The sequence below is a fragment of the Hirundo rustica genome, chromosome 1 (assembly GCF_015227805.2).
Source record: "Hirundo rustica isolate bHirRus1 chromosome 1, bHirRus1.pri.v3, whole genome shotgun sequence".
NCBI lineage: Eukaryota > Metazoa > Chordata > Aves > Passeriformes > Hirundinidae > Hirundo > Hirundo rustica.
The window spans coordinates 57056881-57081019 of record NC_053450.1 but is presented as its reverse complement, the minus strand read 5'-3'; the positions used below and the strand labels follow the sequence as shown (position 1 = coordinate 57081019).

At 35.7% G+C, this 24139-nt stretch overlaps 1 protein-coding gene across 2 annotated transcripts in view; it reads right to left on the bottom strand.

The window, feature by feature from the left end:
- DOK6 (docking protein 6) overlaps positions 1 to 24139 on the bottom strand; it is a 244851-nt gene that overhangs the window by 78515 nt on the left and 142197 nt on the right. For both annotated transcript variants that reach the window (XM_040068295.2, XM_040068304.1), the window contains 2 exons: positions 15726 to 15845; positions 5499 to 5688 (listed from right to left, as the gene is read on the bottom strand). In XM_040068295.2, coding sequence (XP_039924229.1) covers positions 5499 to 5688; positions 15726 to 15845 — 310 coding nt within the window. The remainder of the gene's footprint in view (positions 1 to 5498; positions 5689 to 15725; positions 15846 to 24139) is intronic.

Sequence of the window (24139 nt, the reverse complement as noted above, 5' to 3'; positions counted from 1 at the left end):
TGAGCTCTATAGCTTCTGCTAGTAAAGCAGTTCTTAGATTAGGTACCATGATCAAAACCAGAGTAAGAGTCCTGTAGATGAGTTAAATGCTTAACCTCTTTTTAAGTAGGGTGTAAGTGAATCAAATGACTAACATAGAACTTATTCCAGGTCAAGAATTTGGCAAGAGGCAAACTGAGAGCTGGAATGGAAAAAAAGTACGAATGGAACTACAATTACAACATATTACAGTATAACCTTGGCGCTGCTAAGCAGCAGGAACTAATGAAACCTTTTCAGTGCTAAGAAATGCCACTTTCCCTAAAATTAGAGCTGCGTCATTACTGAGAAAAAAGCCAGGATAGGATACATCAAAGAGTTTAATGGTTTTTTTCCAAGAAAGTTTTTTATTTTCAGATTTTAGCAATACATGCCACTTGTGGAAAGGATATGAGGAAGAAGTGAAGGGACCATGAGGAAACACAAAACCACAGAAAATTCCTATCATGGGTGATTTGGCTTTTTGAAAATATCACAAAGGTATAAAAGAAGGCAAAGATCCTAGCAAAGTTAACTATTTAAAGTGTGGGATACTGAGAGCTCTGAGTATATGAAGTGATAAACTATTTACTGAAGCTGCACAAGTGCTCATACTGGTGCTCAACCCAAAATTACTCACAAATTCCATCACAAGCTTATGATTTATAATGAGACTTATAATGATTTATAATATATGACTTATAATTCGATCGTAAACCATTGGTAGATAAACTTAATCCACTATTTAGATAATCCACCCGCAATCAGGAATTGCAGGCTTCTCTTTGGGGAGGTATAGACCTGTACAACAGTGTATGAAGTCCCATGACATCTGTCTCATGAGGCACATGCGTAAGGGGCCTTTTCCTACATAAGCAAAAAAGAGCATGTTCCCTGTGACTGAGCTTTAGGAGTTAATTGACTAATATATTTCATATTAACACTGAGAATCACCACAGAGGACTGACAGACAAATGAAACATTTCAGCAAGATGTAGTGCCTGAAGCAAACAGTGAACTTTCTGCTTCAGATAACCCTAGCATCTGTGTATCTACCACAGAGAAAATGAGTATATCAGTCTTGGGAAAAAAAATCTGAGAAATTCTCATGTCACCACTGTGTAATTGCTTGAGCTTAATATTTTTCTTAACCAAAGAAACAGATTCCAGATCTTAGAAGTGATAGAGAATACCTTATTTCATTAAATTTTCTCTAATGAACAAAAAAAAAAAAACAAAAAAAAACCAAAGGCAAATAAAGAAGGAATAGTTTAGTGTGGTTCAATGAGTCTCTTTGAAAGCACAGCATGAATTAACTCGGAAATATTTGAAATTGATTAAATTTCAGCATCTTTTCTATGAAGTAAAAGAAAACATTTTTCAGAAAAAGGAGTGTGTATATAGATTTGTGACTCCTTTTGCTCTCAAAAATCCAAGAAAAACCTTGTGTCAAACTCTCTACTGTGCTGGAAACTCAACAAAATTTGGCTGGAGCTTCCACAGCCGATCCCCTCATTATATTTTATCACCATGTTTAACTTGATGTCAGCTTCTTTTTGTTATATTTCTGGCCAGTTAATACAATTGACCAGACAGCCTCCATACATAGAAAATAATGTAAAAGACAAAATTACAGTAAAGCGAAAAAAAAAATTTCAAAATTAACAAGTCGTCCATATGTGCCTAATTTTCTCTGTGTCCCAATTCTGAATACTTAGGAGTCTCCTCTTATGCTCCTAAAAAGATGCCTCAGACCACTTGTTTTGCTAACAGGAAAGCTTGGACTGCTGCCTTTTGCAGTTAACACTGAGTGGAGTTAAACATGGCTTATGGCCTTTACTATGGATTGCTTGTTTTACAACATCAGCAAAATGAATCCTGTAACTTAGACAAGAGACTGAAAAGGGTGACTTCACATCTGATCAAGACTATGAAATGTTTCACCTCTAGCTGTTTTACTCCTTCTCTGGCATGTTTCTTAAATTGCATGTACTTAATGCAATCTCCTGCAAATTAAGAGCAACTCCATCTGGACAGTTAGGGTGGGAAGCGCTGTAAGGACACGCTTCCTGTTTCAGAAGCTTAAAATCAGAGAGTCAAACACTAATTTAGCCTATGTACGTGGAGCAGCACTTCCAAAAGTCTGAAGAGAAGGAAGTGCACCCATGCAGGTCAACTCCACAGTGCCTCCAACATATCCAGTATCCAAAATAATGAGAATGAGGTGTCTGAACACATCCATGAGCTGCGGAAATCCTGTGAATCATAGCTGATTAAACACTAAAACCACACTCCTGCTGTGGTTTAATCCCAGCTGGCAACAAGTATCACATAGCCATTTTCTCACTCCGCCGCAGGGATGGAGGAGAGAATCAGAAGGGTAAAAGTGATGAAAGACAGAGGAACAGGTAAAGTAAAAGCCCTGTGCATATGCAAAATGTCACAAGGAATTAATTCATTTCTTCCCATGGATAGACAGGTGTTCAACCATTCCCAGGAAGACTGTTCTCAACCACACATAACAACGACTTGGGAAGACAAACACCATCACTCCAAATGTCCTCCCTATTCCTTCTCCTTCCCCCTGCTTTATACACTCAGCATAGGCCACAGGGTATAGGATTGTCCCTTTGGTCAGCTGGGTTCAGCTGTCCTGGCCGTGTTCCCTCCCAGCTCCTTGTGCACCCCTAGCCTGTTTGCTGGTGGGGCGGAGTGAGGAGCAGAAAAGTCCTTAACTCTGTGTAAGATCTTCTCAATAATAACTGAAACATCCCTGGTTTATTACCCTATGTTCAGCACAAATCCCAAACTCAGCCCCATACCAGCTGCTGTGAAGAAAATTAACCCTTCCAAAACTAGCACAACTCCCCAGTCCAGTCCAAGACTGGTTAGTTGGAAAGCCTAGATGTTAAAAACATAAATGCTATGCTCTTACCGCACATGCTCTGATCCATTCACTGTGTTAGATAAACAGCCTTAATCTGCACGAAGCTATTACAGTGCCTAATGGAGTTGTGAATGACTGTTTTCTGATAGGTGAAGAGATTGTATGGGATTAGCCCTAATCAGGTACTTTAGGAAATGAGAATCTCTCCATCCAGCATTGAACAAAGCCTGTTTGAAGAAAGAACTGTTCTTTCCCCATATCTCAGCAGGGTTTGGATAGACAAAAAGACAGATTAAGGAAATGACTGAGCAAGGAATGTTTACTTTCATTAGTTCAATAAATAATAATAAAAAAGGATAAGTCTAGCTGCATAGGCATTTACAAACACTAATTCAGAAAAATCTGGAAGATTGAAAGAATCTCAGTTCATTCCTCCCCTATTTTAGACATTCTTCAAATTGCGTAGTCATTGCATTTCATTAGATCAGTGAGCAGCTCAGTTTTACACATCCAAGTTCATACTCCATTTAAACGAAAAGCAATATATTTATTAAAAGATAATTTTTTCAAAAAGCTTAATTTTGATCAATTTATTCAACATAGTATCTCTTTGTGAATATGTCCATTTGTGTTATTGAAGGGATTTATTTTCTCAAAGTAATACCAAAACTCAGGATGTAAAATAAGTATACAAAACTCAGCTTCTAATGTGCATGCAAACCTCATACACATATAGTGGATATCTGCTATAACACACTAAAACATAATAACCTATTTAAAAATATTTCCTTTAAAGCAATTGCCTACATTTAATATTTAAGCCTTAGGGAAAAATTAAAGCAACAACACTTTTACTGCATAACATTCTCATAAAACATGGATAAGTGCTTCACTTCTGGCAAAACAACATGCATCAGGAATTTATTGTATTAAGGTACTAGAAGATCAAGGGACAAAGAAAATCATGTTTAGAAAGACAAGAAAGATGATTTGTTGATCAAAAAATAAAAATCAAACCTCAAGCAAATCAACAACAGATTTCATAATGAGAGTTATTTTTGCCCTATATAGCCTTCAGACTTTATTGAAGGTACCAACTTTTCTCTAGCCCTATCTTTTTAACTCTATGCATTTCCAAATCAGATAGATAAAGTAGTCCCAAACAAGCAAAAAAGGAGGAATCAGATCAAAGACAATAAAGCATGAAAGATAAAGGCAGAGCTATCTCATAATAATAAAGGCAGGAAAACAATCCACTTTTCATCAGGTCATATGGTTCATGGACTGTAGAAGCAGATGATATTCAGATACTAGCATGGAATTAAAATACTGTAGGAGGCTTGAAATGGAATTAAAATACTGTAGGAGGCTTGAAATGCTAATTCATGCTAAAATTGTATATTCAAAAAAGCCCCTCAGCTTAATCATTGAAATCAAGTTGAAACATGGGTCAGCTTTGCTTATTTTTACTAAAAAAAAAATTAAATAAAAAACCCCAATTATGTCTTCATGTGAACTCATCACAGAAGACTAATGGAGAACCAAAATGGTCTAGTGACAGCAGTCTGGATATACAAATTACTCATTAAATGGAAACTCCTAGCTATGGAAATGGCAGAGGAATTTTGGCCATTATTTCCTTAGACTGAAGTGTCCATTTGATCCATGGTTTTGTTTCTGATCACAAACTCTACTTTTGCGAATATTTGTTAATACTATTGAATAAGTATACATCAAAAGACATATAAAGACTTTTTTTAACAAGAAAGTGTTTTTAACAAAAGTGTGTAAGGACACCTGTAATTTTAGAGATTGTTTCAGAAAATTCAGGCTACTCATAAAGGAGTATGATGAGTCATAAAAAAAACCAAACCAAACCGTAAAAAACAATAGTCTAGGAACCAAAAGATACAAGTTAAAACACCACCAGACAGAGAGTTAAATGCAGAATTATTTTTGTGCAGAAATGCAGAAAAGGCAGTGAACCTAATGGCAAGATATGAAATGCATTAAAAAGAGATGAAAGAGAGGCAAAACAGAGCTCTATGGAAATTTAAAACTGATCTGAAGATGGAAATGGCAATGAGGATTAAAACTGCAGGCAGGAAAAAGAGCTAGCCTTTTTATGGGTTCACAATGTTCTCTGTACTCCTGTTTGCAATTATACTCTAGGGTGGCAATCAGTCATCAGGAACATCCAAAAAGAGTAATATCCACTGTAATGGAAGTTACTCCAGCTATACTTGTGTGATGAGCCTTTTCCATGATCCAGAATTAATTTCTTCTACATCAAAAGAACTCAAATCATGCCACACTAGTGTTTAAGCACAGTGAGACTCATAAACTTTAATAATGACATTTCAATCACAGTTAAATAAAAGTCAGAGGGAGCTTAAGCTCATTTTTAATATGCGACACATTTCAAACACTGGCCTGAATATATTGAAAAATAATATTCAGCACAGGGAAGTCTATGAAGAGGCCATGTATTATGTCCTGCTGTAAAAGGAGAGGCATATCTAATTTATCAGACTGTTTATTCAAAAAAACCCACCACTTATCTATTATTTTTTTGCATCTCCGTAGCTCTTACCTTCCAGACTCAAATGTAAACCACGTTGAGTCACGTCCATATCTCCTCAAAGAGCTCAGAGGCCACATGACCAGCTTGACCTTGGCATTGTGGATGTCCCAGAGATAGATGTTTTCATGTGTGATCTGCATTGTACATTCCCCATAGATATCTAAATTTGGTGTAGGCATAAGGTATACATTGAATCGTTCTGGGAAAAAAACACAAAGTAAGACATCACAGGTTAAAGCAAGATTTTATACTGGGGAAAAAAAAAAAAAAAAAAAAAAGAAATAAAGTCTTTAGTTCTGATGATCCAGAAATCAAAGCCAAATTTCTGGCTTTAAAAGAGGTCAGGATCCATTGATGCTGAAACAGTCTTACTAGTGCATAAGAGAGGAGTAAGAGGAGAATCATCTTCATTTCATTTTCTTTATAAATGATGCAGCAGTCTGAAACATTTTTCACAGATGATCTCCATAGTCTTCTTGGACATATGTTCCCAGCACCGTTACTGAAGTCCTTTTTCACTCTCACATTAAGATCCACGATACTTTACAAATTAAAATTCACAATGACAAGAACACTGACAGAGACTCCCCTCTCAAAGAATAGAACTAAAGGTATCCTGGCAAATTATGTATGTGCAGTCATTGCCTCTTAGAAAAGCTGTCCTTGAAATTGCAAATCCAAGTTTACTTATTGAAGCTCATTAATAATTACATTCCTTGCATTCAGTTTCTGTTTATTTGCCAAAGTCATTCTTATTTTCAAAATTAATAAAAATTTCAATCATCTGTTTCTTTCTTGAAACATCTGATTCAACATGATATATTATTATGGCCATGACATCAATCACTATCAGCTGCACTTTGCTTGCAAAGTGCACTTACTGCAGTAGGAGGTCAAGGGCATTAATAATTTTCTGAAGTGCCTGAATTGCATGTGATTTAATAAGCAATGGAAAAAAAAAGTCATTAAAAAAAAAAAAAAAAAAAAAACCCAAGATGATGTAAAATACCATTAACTCATATGGAAGGAAGTAAAAATTATTAGGAAGAGAAATTTAAATAAAAGTGTGATTTTCTTTGAAGAATAATAAATGTTTCTATGAGTTGCTTCTACAAAGAATGAAAAACTCAGTTAAATTTCTGGTTGTACATTTGGAAGTGCCAGCATATATTTTAATGACACATGCATTGCAATATTAGGGCTCAATAGCATCATATGGGAGAGTGCAATACATTCACAAGTTTCCTCTCACAGTTTCTTTTCATCTTTGAAACGGGTAGAAATGCAAAATGTCAGTTCTACTGCCTGAAGGGTGTTGACAAAAAAGGTAAGAACAATTTAAAGTATGAGCATGAGCAATTCTTATTTAATAAAAATATTAGGAAAATGTTCTTTAGAGGCACAACTGATAGGAAAATTGCCTCCAATTGCTAGATAAAGTACAAAGGGCTTGATGTGGAATATTTTTCATCCACCATTGGAACTGAATTTTCTCACAGTGTCCTCATAAAAATTGGGAAGGAATTTAAATTTGAGTGAGAGAAATTTATTGCAACACTCAAAATTAGCTTCCCATTCTGTTTGAAATTCAGCATCATAGACATTATGTCTCTAATTTTTAAACATTTGATATATATATATGTTTTTGAAAAAAACAATTAAAATATTGTTAGTGAGTTAATATAAGAGATAAGTGTGCACGAGTTTGCCTGTGTGTGAATAAAGCAGCAAAAGTTTGAGGCATTAGAGAAAGCAAGGAACTGCTGGCTGAGCAATAAAAAATCCTGTGTAGCTATGAGTAAACTTGTCATCCCCAATGTTGTTCTGTTTCAGTCAATTTAATTTTGTCCTATTAATGACTCCCCAGTTGATTCATTTAGTCACAACTTCTTCTCCCAGGCCCAAGTTCTCATTAGTCACACTAACGGGTTTTAGCCCTAAAAGTTTAATTTTATGACTAGGATCACATGTGTGGAACTACAGACATTTTGTGAAAGTCTTGTGACAAACAGCACAAATAGATTATCAGAGGCTGCTGAGATCACTGAGAATTTCTCCTAATGCTCAGAGGAGTGCATGGGGCAGGGGTCTAACATAATGCCTACTAAACTAAATGGAAGGACTCACACTTGGGAGTAACGGGTCAAAGACTGCATTGGGAAGGGAATGGTGGTGAACAAGATAACTTTCACTTTGCACTGAAATTTCATATATAAATTTTTATATATATAAACAAACAAACAAACAAACAAATAAATACATAAATGCTGTCAGTTACTGCTACTTCCCTCCTCTGTTTGAAAGAAAGACGCAGTAGCTGGCCTGTCAGCTCTTTCTCTCTTGCATGACATGAAATAACAGTGTATCTATGGGTGGATGGGGTTACTATATGAGAATGAAAATCTCCATCTTCACCGACGGAATGCCTCAGACAGCAGAGAAAATGAAAAGGTACAATTATTTTTTGAAGTAAATATTAAACTGTTGTGTGGAAGGCACAAAATATTTCAACTTGCTTTAGATGTTACCAGGATAGTCATGAAATGCTCAACTTCATTGATGTGTTTGAGGATATTACTGTATGAAGGGCATTCAGGACATATGGTATCCTCAAACTGTCAGGAGACATTTGCTGACTTTGCATGGGAGGTCAGTGTCTAAGGTGAGATGTCAGGGATTAAAGGAAGTATGTCTGATTAAAGTGAACATCAGCTGCAGGGCAAAACGTAGCACCCTTGGAACTGAATCAAATTGGCAAGAAAAACAAGTGTACAAACATATGTGCTGGAGAAGATTGAGATGGATAGATTTGCTTTTGGAACAAAAACTATACTTTTGAATAGTGGGCAGCTGAGGACATGGAAAGGTGTTAGAGTGGTTATATTAAATTAAATGGTTATATTAATTAACACGCAGGGTCCAATTTTTCCATTTCAGAAAATATTTGAGCAGGTATCTAGCTAATGGTAATTCAGTCATTCCATCTTTAGAGAAGGGTTTTGCCCTTACACTTATCAAGGCAAACCCCAAAATTCATCATAGGCCAGATTTGGGAATCATAGGCCCAAATTTGGGAATTTGGGTAGGATGAGATAATAACAGTTCATTTGCTAGTAAGACTAAGCAAACGTAAGTTAATAAGGGACCCAGAAAGTAGGGAGATAGAAGAAACCAAACAAGAAGATGTGATATTGGACAAGCTAAGACTGGGAGTGAACATGCACAATTCCTCAGCATGCAGGATTCCTATCCTGCTCCCTTCTCTGAACTGGTGAGAGCAAAATTCAGGGAGTAGGGGAGCCAGGATGAGAAAAAAATGCTGATATATTGCTACAGTTATTATCCCACTCAATGTGACTGCTCTTTCCCATCTCCTTGAATAAGCAGAGCAATGCCTCATCATACACTTAGTGCATGTAAAGGTGTTTAGCATTTGGGCTTTGGCAAGAATACGACATTTAATAATGCTTTCCAGGGCATAGGAGCATAAGAGTCTTTATGAAAATGAGCATACTGACTGAGACAGAGACTTGGCAGCAACTCCAAAATGCTCTCAGCCTTCCAGCTGTATTGGGGGGGGCAAAATGACTGGAGTTCAGTGATCCTGATTCTGCCATTTTATCACTGGATTCCTTTGGTTAAATCATCCCAGCTGGAAAACTGATCAGATGACATTGCAATCTTGCAATCCAGATGCTTGGTTTAATTTCAGATTTAATGATGGGTAAAAATTACTATAGAAGGAGACAGTCAGGTTGGTGGAACATATAAATAAGTGGAAATTTTGAAAGCAAATATTCAGTTTATATGTGAAACCCCTCCACCTACGAGACTTCTGCTGCTGACCAACTGTGGCTAATTTTCAGGTGAAAAGAGAGCTTAAAGTCTTGACGGTGAAGCATTTTGTGTTTATTCATATCTCACGGTTATTAGTATGCTTCCCTTCTAGTGTACGCAGTGAGGAACCAGGATTTAATTTTTTTTTTTTTTTTCTCCCTTTGGTTGTAAATATTCTTCTTTGCATCCATTAAAAATGGAAGTATCTCAATAAAAATATAATGGTAGGTAAATACTTCAAATTGTTTCATTGGTAAGTAGTAAGGTAGAGAAGAACTTGAAGACTCACTGGATTAACATTAAAACTGTAAACACCTTACTTTTCTGAATAAAGTTGTCTGTTTTTATTAAAAACAAACCAAACCAAACCAAACCAAACCAAACCAAACCAAACCAAACCAAACAAATCTATTGTATAAAAATGGATTAAGGATAACACAAGATGAATTAAAAAAAATGCAAAGTGCTTTTATGTATTAAATTACAGAGATTCTACAGATCCTAGAAAATGCCCTAAAACAAGTCAGTTCTATGAATGTAATTACAAAGTCTCTATGCTTTTGCTGTAGTTTGTAATCTCAATATGTAGCACAAAGAAATGCCTCATAATCCTCTTCTGAGGATTCAAGGACGTTGTTCACTATGAAAAGCTACATTTTTACTAACAAGAATTAATGAGTTTTTTGCAATTAAAATCCAGGAAGCAAGACTGCTACTCCTGTGGTAGGTTTTTAAATAAAAAAAATGAAGGTAAGACCAATGTTATGAAAGAAGAAAAATCTTACAAAGGAAGTATTTTTATAAAATACTAATTTAAATATTAAGCAGGGAGGAAAAGCAAAAAAATTATTAACTTTCAAACTTTTCCAGGTTTTGAAAATAAAAATTAGGTTTATAATGGAGTAATTTTTAAAAAATAAATTAAAGCCTCAAAACACATAATTAAAAAGCTTCACACTGATATCACAGGAATGTTAGGAGTTAATAAGATATAGCAGCAAAGGATGGATCTGGCTTTTTCTTCAGCTTAGAAATTTGCATTTTAACATTTGCCCATTTTCTTCATGTTTCACATCAGGTTTACAAGTAAAGTTTAATAGAAAATGGTTTAGTACAAGTAAAGTTTAAAAGAAAATTATTTAGTACAGGTATTCAGCTATTTTAGTACTATTATTTAGTATTCAAAACTGATGTGAGTAGAGTCTTCACCAAACAGATCCATCTAATACCTAAAAAGTGAATTTATTAATAGTTTACATATAATTCTTTTTTAACCAATATTGTCTTGAATATTCTGACTTCTTTTTCACAGTAAATATAGTCTGTCATTGTATATTGCCCATTTGGATGACATCTTTCAAATTCCTTCCTTTTATAGAGAACGAAAATAGCGACACATTGGACACACTATCCATTGTGAGAATGGAGAAATTCTAGATATGACATTACCTGGGAAGTAATTAAAAAAGAACATCAAAATTTGTTTTTGTCATTATGTTTTGCATATGTTTTACATTTGCAAATGTTTCCAAGTTCATTGAAACCTGGAAAGGAAGCTTCCAATTCTTCCAAATGAAGTCAGCACTCTACATTCAAAATGTCTTCATGTAGCAGCAGCTTGAAAAACCCAAGGATTATGAAATGTGCGTGTAAGAATCACAGCATATTGCTTAGAAGATTTGTCAACAGTGTAATCAGATCCAACTTAGTCCAGATTTTCTTTCATGGAGTTATAACTGTTATTAGTTATAACTATAATTATTTGTGTTATCATTGCATATAAAGCCATTTTACTAAATAAATTTTTACTAAATAAATTTTACTAAATAAATTACCTGAATAGGATTATGAAGTGAGGCCTCTACTGCTTTTGCTTTCATACTGTATTTTAATTCTTTAGCAAATAATCTAAAAGAAATTCATAAACACTAGAGACCATGTTCAGTGTGAAAAAAAATGTAAACAGAAACAAGGTTGCTGCTATAGGGCTGAGATACACCAACAAATCATTTAGATTTGCAGGAGAGAGAAGGTAAAATGGCTGGAGAGCAACAGAAGCTCCATTTCACATCTCACTTTAATTGGAATTTGTGCATTGTTCCAAGCTAAGCAGCCATTAGTTGTGAGCCTTAAATTTAAAAAGAAAACCACCTAATAGTCATTTTCTGCAGCAGAGTTTACAAAGCAAGACTTGTGGTAATACTTCTGGAAAGCAATAATGGAGCTGAAATCCAGTGAGAAGCTTCCTGTTACTGATGTGCTTTGTGCAAGAGATGTTTAGATTCTTCTCTAGCCTTCCTACAAGGCACAGTAGCAGAGCTCTCTGCTACAAGCAGAGCAGCTCGACAGTTTGCCTTGTTTTGCTGTCACCACTGCAGAATTGCTTGGTGCTGGAGGCTCAAACAACAGCGCAACTATGGTGGAACAGATCTCACTGGCACTTACTGACCAGTCCAGAACTATAAAGGAATGCCTCTTTCAGGTGCCTTAAATTTCTATTGTCATGTGACAGAACTGCCTTATGATTGTGTGGCCTTTGCATGCCAAACAGAAGTTTTGCCAGCCTTTGGAGCAAACTGTTCTGCAAACCACATTGTTGCATTCCTGCCACAGAGAATCAGGTGTCTTCCCTTCTCAAACCTAAAGTTCACCTCAGAAGAACCACAAGAGTGAGGCTGGGGAGATAAACAGACTCAGAAATAATAAAAAGACGTATTAAATAAATTATAGAAAACACGCATATTTTCTTTACCAAGTATTTTCTGAAGTGTAATTTTTTGTGTATAAAAATAAAAGTAGCATGTAGCAATTCTAGGGGTCCCTGGGCATATAAAATAACAGTTGTTAATAGTGCACTAAATAGTTAGTTCATTTTTTTATTATATTTTACTGGGTGGTTTATCATATTTGCACACAAAAATAGTTTTATTATATTTTGCACATGGTAAGTTCTGTACCTCCCTCTGGGTTCTGGTGTTGGTATCCTTTAGTCAGTCCCTCCTTATGCCGCCGCTGCCCCCCCGCCCACCAAATTGTTTACCATTGGTTGTGGTTCCTCTCCCTGCCCCTTTCTCCCCGGGTTTAAAAATCCCTGCCGTAGGAGTTTCTCTCTCTTTCTGTTCCTCCTGGAGTTTGGGTTCTGCAATAAAGCTGTGGGACCGTTGGACCAAGGAAGAAAAAGAGCGCCTCTGTCTTTTACCTTCTGTCCATTATCAGGGTAACGCACCGGGGTCTGGAGCTAGCCAAGATTTGACCCCAAGTGAAGAACCTCGAAAAACAGTTACAAAAATTATTTCAAATGTTGCTAACTGAGGGTAGTGGCTTTGGTGGTCACATACAGGAAAAAAACACTACAAATCTACACACCAGAAAGTAAGGGTTTTTTCTAGAGAGAGACAATTTATTTGTCTGATGCATTTAGTGAATACCCTTACATCATTAAAATGTCCCTTAAGAACAAGAATGGGCAAGTAGTTGAACACATAAACAACACTGAATTTTAAAAATATTATCTCTTTGAAAAGGTAAAGCAGCTCATGAAAGAACCTGCCTTATTAGGCTAGATTTTCTAGTCCAAAGAAGTATCTTTACCAAATTTTACGCTTTTCAGAAAAACTTTAGTGAAAAGAAACTATTTGAAAAAGCCTCAGTGAAATGGAATACAATTAATGCTCAGTACACATGTTCTTTTGAGATTAATGTTACATCATACGGATCATCATGCCATATGATACATGGCAGCATTATTCAATGTCTTATAGCCTTTAAAAGTGTGAAAAAAAATTGTCAAAAACTGAAAAACCATTAACACTATAATATTTATTACAACCTGTGGTCATGCTCAAACTGCAAGAGACATCTCTTGTTCAGTGACCTGAAAGAAAGCCTTTGTATGGGTCAGGCAACGGAACTTCCACGAAACTAGATGTTGAGGCTACGAGACTCTGTTACACGCTTTACAAACTGTATTCCCACATCTCTGTTTCAAGTAAGGATTAATAAACTGACTAACTCGAGAGGAATTCAATGAAGTTGACACACTTGCAATGTTTTGAAGAAATGACATTCAAAGGTACTACACTGGTATTCAATTTTTATTTAACACAAAAAAATAAAATTATTTGGAGAGTGACACAGCTGTCATTTTCACAGAGCAAGATTTTAGACGCTTCATACACATAGCCACTGTTCACGAATTTCCAGTAGTAAAATTAACTTTGACCTTTCAGTTTCAGGTCAACAAAAGCTCAACAAGAATATTTATAAGCAAAAGCTCAGTAGACTTGCAAAAGTTTTTGAGGTATCTTTTGAATTACCATTTTTGATAGCATGTGTTTAAAAGCTGCAATATGCAGCAAATGTGCAAGAATATAAACTAAAAATCTGAAATTATTCCACCCAAGTCACCAAATGATTCCACCTTTGAACTACTCACCTTTTCAATAACACTGTCATGTGGGGAATGACACTGCCAGGTTTGCGGAATAAGATGACCAGTGTGAACTGAAGGCACCGTTCCACTCAACTGAAGAAATCGGCTACAGGAATTGGAGGGCAACTGCAGGTTCTTACAGCACAGATGAATTAACAAAATGCCCAATTTATTACCTATAGTAAGAATCTCTGCACTTTTTCCTCCTTCCAAGCTGATTAAAAGACACCCACAACAGAATTTGCTTTGCCTCTGAACAAGAAAACTTTGAATTTTAAACACGCTTATTAAAATGCAAAGTTGTGCATCAAGGGGATGAGGGAAAGATGAGGATAGGTATCAGAATTACTTGTTTGAGATACTGTAACTAATGATTTAGCAGAGCATGCTCGTTAAATGTTGGATTATATGTATTCAGTCACTTGTTTTAAAAGAATACAGCTAATGATACCCTCCACACATTATTATTCATGTGATTTGTACAACAAATACATGCTTTGCCTCTTTGTTTCCTTTCATTTATTTACTTAGAACAATAAAGATGCTAATTATGTTCATATATGCTGGTTTGTAACACTGCAATTAATTTCTAGACTAAGGCAATTTAATCAAGACTAGTTCATACAACAGAACTAAAATATGCCTCCTGGAGGTCATGTGTGTGTTAACTGGATCTCTTTCAGGAGCATAACAAAGTGTAATATTTGTCATCTATGCCCAAAAGCTGCTGGAGAGTACATGAATTCACTGCAGAAAGAGTTGGATGGATTTCAAGCTATTTTTCTGTTCACATCCCAGGCTTTTGACAAGGTTTATTTCCTTTCACATTTGTGAAAGACCTTCACCTGTTCACACAATTCTCTCTTCAGTAGCATGCAGATGAGTTTTATACCTATAGCTTATAAACATATAGCAGATGGGATGCTTTGAGTGCTGTCTGATCATTATCACTTTCCTACAACATTAGTAGCTCTCCCTTTCTTAAGTAGTTTGAGACTACAAATTGGATTCTGTCTCATAGCAGGTAAACAATTTTATGAACGTTTGAACTTCTTTTAAATCTCATTTCAACATGTCTGCTTTTTGAACAAAATTCCTTAAAGATTTCTGTACATTTTATGTTGTGTGCTATTAGGTTCAGAGAAATAATACAATAAATATAGTACCATTCATTCTATAATTTAATTACGTAATTTTGTTTATAATGATAGCTGGCTTGATATTTTATGACCACTGAGGCAGTGTGTGTTATTACTTTGTTGAAAGCTATCGGATCTCATAAAAGCATCAAGACAGTAATAATCATTGAGAGCTGTAATTTAGGGAGGACTAAATGAGCACATTTTGTGTTGCCCTCGTGTTCATTAATAGGAATTAAATGACAGGGTAATCACAGATTTTCTTTTGTTATTGCCTATTCCATCCACTAGCATTCTTCCTGTGCATGTGCCTAATCCAAATAGCCTTTAGACTTACAACTGAGGCTTAGTGCTGGCTAACATCTGCCACTGCCCTTTTCACCCATATTTGACAGCATTTAGATGACCATGACTTCAACATTCAAGACAGGTAGGAGTTTAAAGCAAATATGTGTTTTGCAGTCCAAATTGCTGTTGGTATGCTCATCGCTGTCCTTAAAAGGCTGCAAAACAACAGCTGATGCTTTATTCCTTTGCACAGAAGCTGTAATTTCCAGAAACAGAAGGGTCAAGGCCATAATTTCCCATGACAAGGAAATCTGAACACAAGGAAGACATGAAATCACTCTATATGTATTATTTGGCATGGAATTCAATCATCTTTATTTGTGTAAAAAAAATAGGCTTGAGCTTCAAAAGCTCAAATGTTTAGTTACTAATGATGTGCTTCCAGCTACCAGCAAAAGTCCTCACAACAACAGGCACAATCAAAGATGACATGGGGTATCACCTAAGAACTGATCTAGGAGCAAATAAAAAGTTACTTACCATTTTGTTCTCTCTGGACTCCAGCAGCAAGCAAATCTGGTTCCCCAAGACTTATATCATTGAGCCTGGCCCCTAGACATTCCATGCAAAGATGTTTGCACCACTCCTCTGCCTCTAGCTCTGAGGAAACAGAAAAAAAGTCCATTTGTGTTGATATTAAAAAAAAAAAAAAAAAGTGTGAAGTTAAACCAATGCTTTCTTACTGACAAAGTTTATCACAACACGCTTGTGTTGAATCATGAGTAAGTAGCATAAAGACCCACATTAATTTCTTTGCCTCAATTTACAAACTTTTAAAAAGGGTTACACTATTAGGACTGCATCTTCCATCCTCAAATTTGAGGATAGTAGGTGGAGTTAAGAAAGAAGAGGAATAACAAATTTTCAAGGCAGCATATTTCTAGTGGGCCTTCTTGAAAGAAAAAAAATGCAATTTAGAAAAATGTCACATATAATAGCTGAAATATTCTTTACTGCTTTTTAGGCAAGACTGAACTCTTCAGACACCTACTTTTTCTAAACGTTCTAGGGCATTTTTCTGAGAGCAAAGGAAATACCAGTATAAAATGCTCGTCAAATGCCAAACTTTCCTCTCTGCTGTAGCAAAAGACTGTGTCTCTCAAGGCAGGGTGAGTTATTAGTTTCTTCAGTTCTGTTCACCTTCTTTTGGTCTCAGGGCAGTTAGGGCATTTGTAAGAAGATTCAAAACCTCCCTGTCCTTTCTGAGTCCTCCATTGCATCCCATTGACGCAATGAGAGCTCCCTATCTGACAGTCCACCAAAATGTGGATGCCACAAGGCGTCATTCCCACACACACCACAACATCCTCCCATTCAACTTCAGCCTCATCCTATCCACTTCCCAAACTTTACATCATGAAATCCCTGGCATTGGTCAAACACACATCATCTCAAGTTGGAGCTAACACAGTGTGAAACTACAACTACAACCACAACCAAGAGAAATCATGCAACTATTTTGACTGTCTTTTATTTGCAGAAAGACTTCACCTAAGGGAAAGTTCCTGGAGAGCAGGCTCAGTACCACGCAGTCACTGAGCATCCATAGTCACAGTCAGTCTCTATCTGATCATCTTTAACAGTGAGTGATCCCATTAATCTAGAAATGTTTGCATTAAACTGCCAGTTTTTTCAGGGTTGTTTTTTTTTTTTTTTGACATTGGGAAAATAGTTTTGTGACAATCTCTCCAATGTACTGAAAATTGGAGAGAGAAAAATACTGCATGCAAGCCCCAAGACATTTAGTGATGATGAATCATTGGCATTAGTGAAAAATTTTATCTGAGAAAAACTCCTATAAGCCTAATTGGTACAGTCCTCAAATTCTTGCCTGGTTAGACATAGATGTCATAGAAATATTTGCTGGACAAGAAAGGGAGACAGGCACGCAGCTCCAGGTCTCCAAGAACCTTTGCATACCTTTCTTTGTCCAGTGCCTTGAATAAAACAGGAAGAGATCCATATCATTCCTGAGTTATTCCAGCTATCAGCTGACTAAGTTCCCAGACAAACAGCTGAAATAATAGCCTATTTTGGGATTTTTGAGAGTTAAATATGGTTGTTGTCACAAGAATTTGGGGGGCCTTCTTCAGAGTGTTGTGAGGAAAGTGATGTTCCTTAATCCTTCCTGCTTTTTTGCAGTCTTTGTCTCAAGGACACACATTCCCAAAATTGGTCTTCTCATAACATCCTCATCTTCTAGGGTAAGAGACAGAATATTATGTCAGTAACACACAGATGGCATTTAGCTTTTTAGGTGAAAAGAAAATATTGAGGTATGAGCACAGTTTTTCCAGCCCTGCTATGGAGGCAGCCTCCCTGATGGAAGGTAAGGAGACAATAGGTTTATCTCTGATCAGCAGTAAAAATTTACAGCTTTTAAAAGAATCAAGATGAAATTGTTTAAACACCTACTCCTAAAATTATTCTACCCATACATGAAGAAATTTCCCATATATTTTCCCTTCCTCTCTTTCAGAGTTTGCTATTTCATTGGATACTTGTGAGGTCTTTTGAACTGAAGCCATGCCTTATAAATCCCATTTTCCTTCTGAGAGGGTTTCATGCCGGGGAGACAGATGATAGAACTGGGCCCCAAGGCACGCTGCCTATTCTGGCAGCACGTGGATGGGGCAAGGGAGCAGGGCACCAGCAGCACACAGGTGAGAGTTGAGGTGCCATTCAGTTGCCCAACATCTGCTTCCAATTATAGATAAAGACAGGGCAATCAATGGGCAAAGCTGGTAGCACAAAGGCGACAGTGCAAATCTAGGCAAGTGCTGCCATGGCTTTTTTGGCTTCTTTTCTGCCTAAACTGTGTCACAGAACAATATATATGCTGACAGAATGCATAGCTCTATATAAAGGCTGCAATTTTTCCTGGAGTGTGGCCAGGATATAACATTTTATGTATTTTACATAAAAATATGTATTTTATTACTTTTTTCATTGTGTTTGCACCCAGACTGAAAGGGCTTGTACTGAAAATGTAGAATAAGATGATGGTAAACAAACACTAACCTAACTTTTCCAATATTACAAATATCTGAGAAGAAAGTGAAACACACTGGTAATTCCATAAATCCAGCTTAACATCAATATATATTCAAAAGAGAACTCATGTAAAAGCAACAAATTCAATTTATATATATTCTCACACCAAATTTCCAGTTGGTGTTTTTGGAAACAAACAAACAAATGAAGTGTTCTAAGAAGCTGTTTGTTTTATGTGCCCTTGTTTTGTCTCCTCAATCTATTTGCTTCTCTCTTTTACAGGAACATCTATGTCTTGAAAGTTTGGATCCAGAAACCCCTTTCAGAGTGTTCAACTGGCAGCTTATTTTAAGCTGCTGCCTTATTGCTGCCAGGCACTGATGATTAGGTCCAGATTAGACCATCCTCCAACTGCCATACGGAAGAAACTTATCTTAGTATGAGCATTATAACATCATGTATATATTTTGCAAAGTTTATATATATGCTATAGCAAGCATTATACTGCTGTACAACTCAAAATTTCTATCTTACAAAAATGATTGACTTAATGCTATGGGAAATATAGTTTCAATGCAGAACTGAAATATGTTCCCACAGAACTGTGAGGATTTGTGTCTGCTGTCAGAAGAATCAAAGTTATCTACAAATGTGTCTGGAAGGTCAAGGGTATGAAGGTAGTGTATGAGTTAGTCCTGCCTAATGCAGTCTGATAGCTATTGCTTACTTGCACGGAATTGCCTTCAACCTTTCCCTTGATGGACATTTGAAACCTTTTTTATTTAGAAGCAGGTGAATTAATTTTCAAACCCAAAGCCTTGATTCTCTTTTCTCCATGTACCTCAATAAAGCAATCCACCATTCTTTTGTAAAATGTCTACAAAATGTCTTGTGCCTCTGGGTAACATATTAAGTATTGTTTATGATACAAAAAAATTATTTATTATAATTTACAGGGCATAAATGTGTCACGACAGCAACCTTTAAGAATGCCAGGTACCACGTCAGAAAACAGAGGTATCTCAGGTACTCCTTTATTTTGATTACATGCATATACTGAAACAGATGAAATATTACAGTGGAACCAAGTCATAAAAAAGTGTCAGAAAAATTGTCCTCCTTAATGCAAGCAGTTTTATTGGTGGTAAATGCAGAGGTTTTAGTTGTGACTGGTACTTGTCATTGAAACATTTATTTTCCTTTTAAGATAACCGAATTTCTGGAGTAAATGATAAATTGTAAAGCATGCTTTCGCAGCTATAGATAAAATCAAAATACTTGCATTTTTATTTTTACTGTTATTTAATTATAAAATGCTACAATACAAATCTCATGAGGTGAGAAAAACAAGGCAAAGAGATAGGAGACCTTAAATAGGCACTGTTTATTTCATAAGAAATATTTTGGGGAACAAATTCTTAAACTTATTATTCAACTTGCTATTGGCAATGTTTTCCTGCAGCTGATCTGAGTTTTAGGTCATGCCTGAAGTTATATGTCATTTCTGCTTCAGTTCTCAGGTGATTACAGTGGTGCTGTACCTAGTCTGACCTAGTCTTGATATAGGTGATACCACAGGATGATGTGGGTTTGTTGATATAATAATGATGAAATAATATTGGCAAATTGTGTTAGAGATAGGAACTTGCCATAGTAAAAGTGTTCTGCTACTTACACTTTAAAACAAATCATTAGGCACAACATTCTCTATGGAGAGGGGGTGAGGAGCAATGAAATGTCACATTTCAACTCACTGTCCATAGAAATCCTCTAGATCTCTTTCTGTCTGGCCTCTAGATCCTTTAGATCTCTAAGGCTAGAGGAGGGATTGTTTTCAGACTCCTTACTTAGTAAGCATTTTGTGTGTGGACTTAACCAAACACCTTCTGAATCCTGATAACTTCATGTTCTTTCACGTTTTCCTTCTGTACTCACATGGCACATTTCCACAGTAGCATTCCATCTCCCACCACTACAAGTTGCCAGCACAGTTGGATGCCTCTAGGCTGAGATCAAGCCCTGAGGTTCTGATCCCTCATGCTCAGTCCAGTGCCCTCCATTTCGGGAGATCCTTTCCATCACTATAAGCAGCAGTTTATTAAATTTCTAAATAAAAGGGTCCAATTTATATGCAATTCCTAAAGACAGACCTCTTCTCACTCTCATGCAACCCACATAAAGTGATGTAGTTAAGAATTTAGGTTGGAAATAGCATGTGTACAATATTAGAGGGGGATAACAAACATTGTCCTTGTGCAAATCAAAAAACCTCACTTACTTCTTTGTGTTTTACCTAATGTCAAACAGGTTAAATCTGAAATGTTAGTTTCTTCATTACTGAAACATTTTAATGTATTTGCTGTACAACTTGTTTAACTCTCCTTCCTTCTAAATGATGTCTGTAAGAAGCACAGGTACAACTAAATGTTGTTACACTGAATGAAACTGGAAGATCATTCGTGTTCAGATTAGTAGGATTTAGACCTGTTATTCTCTCCCAAGAAAGAAAGACGATACTGAAAAATGTGCCAGTTTATCTCTTCTAAAAATCACTCAGACTTAATTAGAAGTTAATAAGAAAAAATATCGAATTCCCACAGGGTTGATGTGCTATAATACTGCATCACATAAAATATATGAAACAACTTAATGTATCTTTTTTTCCTAGCAAATAATACCATTGCCTGCAGGCATGTAATTTCTTATCAAAATCAATAATACCTTAAAAAAAATCTCTCCTTTATCAGGAGATATATCATCCTTTGATGATTTGAAAATATTTTGATTTTATAAATATTTAAAATATGTTATCTAACCATGTCTCTGTTACTTTGGGTACTTTTACTAGAGCACATCACACACACTGAAACAGAGATACAAATCAAAAGCAATGTGGCTATTTCATATCTTTGCGCAGAGGAACAGAGTGATAGATTATTTTGTATAATAATGTATTACTGAGTAACACTGCTACTGCATGAATTTGTCAAATTTTTGTTATGTGATAGCTGGGAAGCAATGAAGGGGGCATACATTCTATTTATTGTGAAATAACAGAAAATCATCCTGTATGTAGACTAAAGCTTCCTTTCAAGTAGAAAGGAACAGAAATAATTGGCTGCAACTCCAACAGCAACTATTTATTAAAATTATTTTTTTATTAACCAACTGTATTTGAAGGTATTTTATGACATGTGGGACTTATATAGAATTTTTCCTTGTGTTTCAAATAATACTACCTCTAAGGAAACTGTCTAGTATTTTTCTTGAACGGTGACTTTTGAATAAGTAAGACATGTTACTGGAGTAAAGCGTTCTGCTATTACTTAAGCATAAATCATTGAACGAAAAGACAAAGGAAAGTCATGATGGAAAGCCACACGTACTGTTAAATCATATTAATTTACTAAAAATGTTACATATTCTAGCAGTGGCAAAACGTATTAAAGAAAACCTGAAAAATATACTTTGAAAATATTGTTGGTGAGCCAAGATCCCCCAAAACTTGTCATTTCCACTTTTTAATACGGTAACACCCTTACTGTTGAACTAATAACAGCTGTCAAAATTCACGCATATTTTAATTCACGCGTTTTGACTATAAGATCAGCTTAAAGACATACATACCTTTCATTTGAGCTTTATATTTTTTCCTTAAACAAATACTGAATAATGCAGCAATCAAGATAAATGAAAATTACAGACTATGTATACATACTCTGTAACCTTATACTTTTTCCATTGGTATATTTTGCTAATGCCTTTTTTTTTTTTTTTTAAGTGAGGGAAGATATGGTCTAAGTATTATACAAAAAATATACAAAAATAAACTTTCATTTCCCAATTATTTGTTATTTTAAATTTGAGTTGGCATAAGGGCAGTACAATTAATTGCAATAATTACCGAAGGACATTTATTAGTTTTTTAAAACTGTTATTTCTGCCTCACTTATCTGGAAATGCAAGATTTATCAAGAATGGGGTTCTGATAATTAATCTAATTATGTACCTGTGTTAGCTGCATATGTCTGTATTTATTGAGATATATCAAAGCTGACACTTTCATGAAAATACCGCATTTGTTTCTGCAGGTCTGATAAGAAGTTTCAGCTTGAATAGCCAGCACTCAGCTATTGTCCATTGTCCTGTCTATAATACAAACCTGAACAATGTTAAGTCAATCATTTAGAAGGCAAGAAAAGTATTTTAAAAGATTTATCATATTGACGTTACTGTCCATTAAACTCTTGTCCATTCAATCAGCAAGGAGCAAAGTTCCCCATATGCAATGCTGCTTGAGAATGTAGTTTTCTTACAGAAACAGGACTCAGACTACTTGTCTGAAGAATGGAGAGTGTATGGGAAAAGGAATAGCCTACAAGGGAGTAATGCCCTTTGCTTGACACTACTACTAATGTAACCATAGGACATTTGTCTTCCCTTTTTTCCTTTATGAAAGTGGCAATTTTTGCTATTAAAAAGAAGTGTCTATCACCTTAGTCTGTGATTAGTCCTACAGAAATGGATGATGCCATTCCAGGAAGAAAATGTGATTTAGTGGATAAATTAGTCCTTTTGGGTAGATTTATAGGTATTCTTAAAAATTATGTATTCTACTTCATGCTGCGGACTAGCAGTTCATTACACGACAAAGGTTTATCCAGTCTTAGTTATGTCTCACAGATCAACAGTGAACTGACATCATTACCCAAATATATGCCAGGCAAAATTTCATTCTCAATTCAAATTTTCTTTAAAGTGAAAAGAAAGAATTATGAAAACCTGCCTAAATATAGAAGAAACATTTACATTTTGTCTGAAACTAATGGCCCAGTAACAAGAATCTGACATGGGAATTATACAGTTCCCCTCAACTGTCAATTCATACCTGTTTCAACTGTTATTAATGTTAAATTGCAATAGCATGAAAGTAAAATAACCTCAGGCAGCGTGTCTGTAGTGGAAATGGCATAAACACCATCAGTCAAGTGTCCAAAAAAGGTCTGTCACCAGAAACATAACACACAGAGGATGCTATCACATCAACTTTTGCTGCAACCCCATGACTGGCAGTCAGCAATAGCATTTCTCTATCTTAAAAATTGGTAGTGTATCAGATTTAATCTACTCCCACAACAGTTTTATTCCTCTTGGGAAAGTTATAGTGCTGTTTTGTAAATGCATGGGAAATTTAGTACCTTCTGTGCAAATGTAAAGTATGCCTCCTTTCCATTTTCAAGTGTTTAAGTTATGTTCTTGTAAGAGAATCCAATAGCCAAATAAAGTGGTGCAAATCCTCAGGTTCATTTCACTTTTCTTTTTCAATATGTTAAATTGTCAGTTTTATCATTGAAGTATTGACAAATCTTGCCACTTGAAGATCAAAAATATTGTTAGATAAGATAAATAATTTTAAAAGTATTAGTTTCCTTTACAAAATCACAGTAAAAAGGACTGGTTTCAAGAAGAAAAACTGCATACTATTGCCACTATATGCTTCAATGCCCTTATGCCTTTGAACATATGACTTTCACTCGAGCCAGCTGAGTATCTTCTGCATTAAATCAGTAGGAGCAGACAGTAACTAACACACTCAGATGGTTTTTGCAATCTCCCTTCTTTTCTTTAGCTAAACATGCCTAATTAAAGCAAGACTTCAAGCTATGAATACTTAAGATTTATTAAAAGTTGTTCAATTTGTGCTGAGCAGAGAGGGCAATGTTATTGTTACCCTCTTCTGATGTAAAAAGGCTAGGAAATTTTTCCTACATGGTACTATACATGACTTTCATAATAACAAACCTCCTGAAAGAATACATTTTTTTCTTTCTGTATTTCAATTGTCCAATAAATGCAAAATTTTCCCCCCAGTCTCTAAAACTATTGTTTTGAAGATGTGA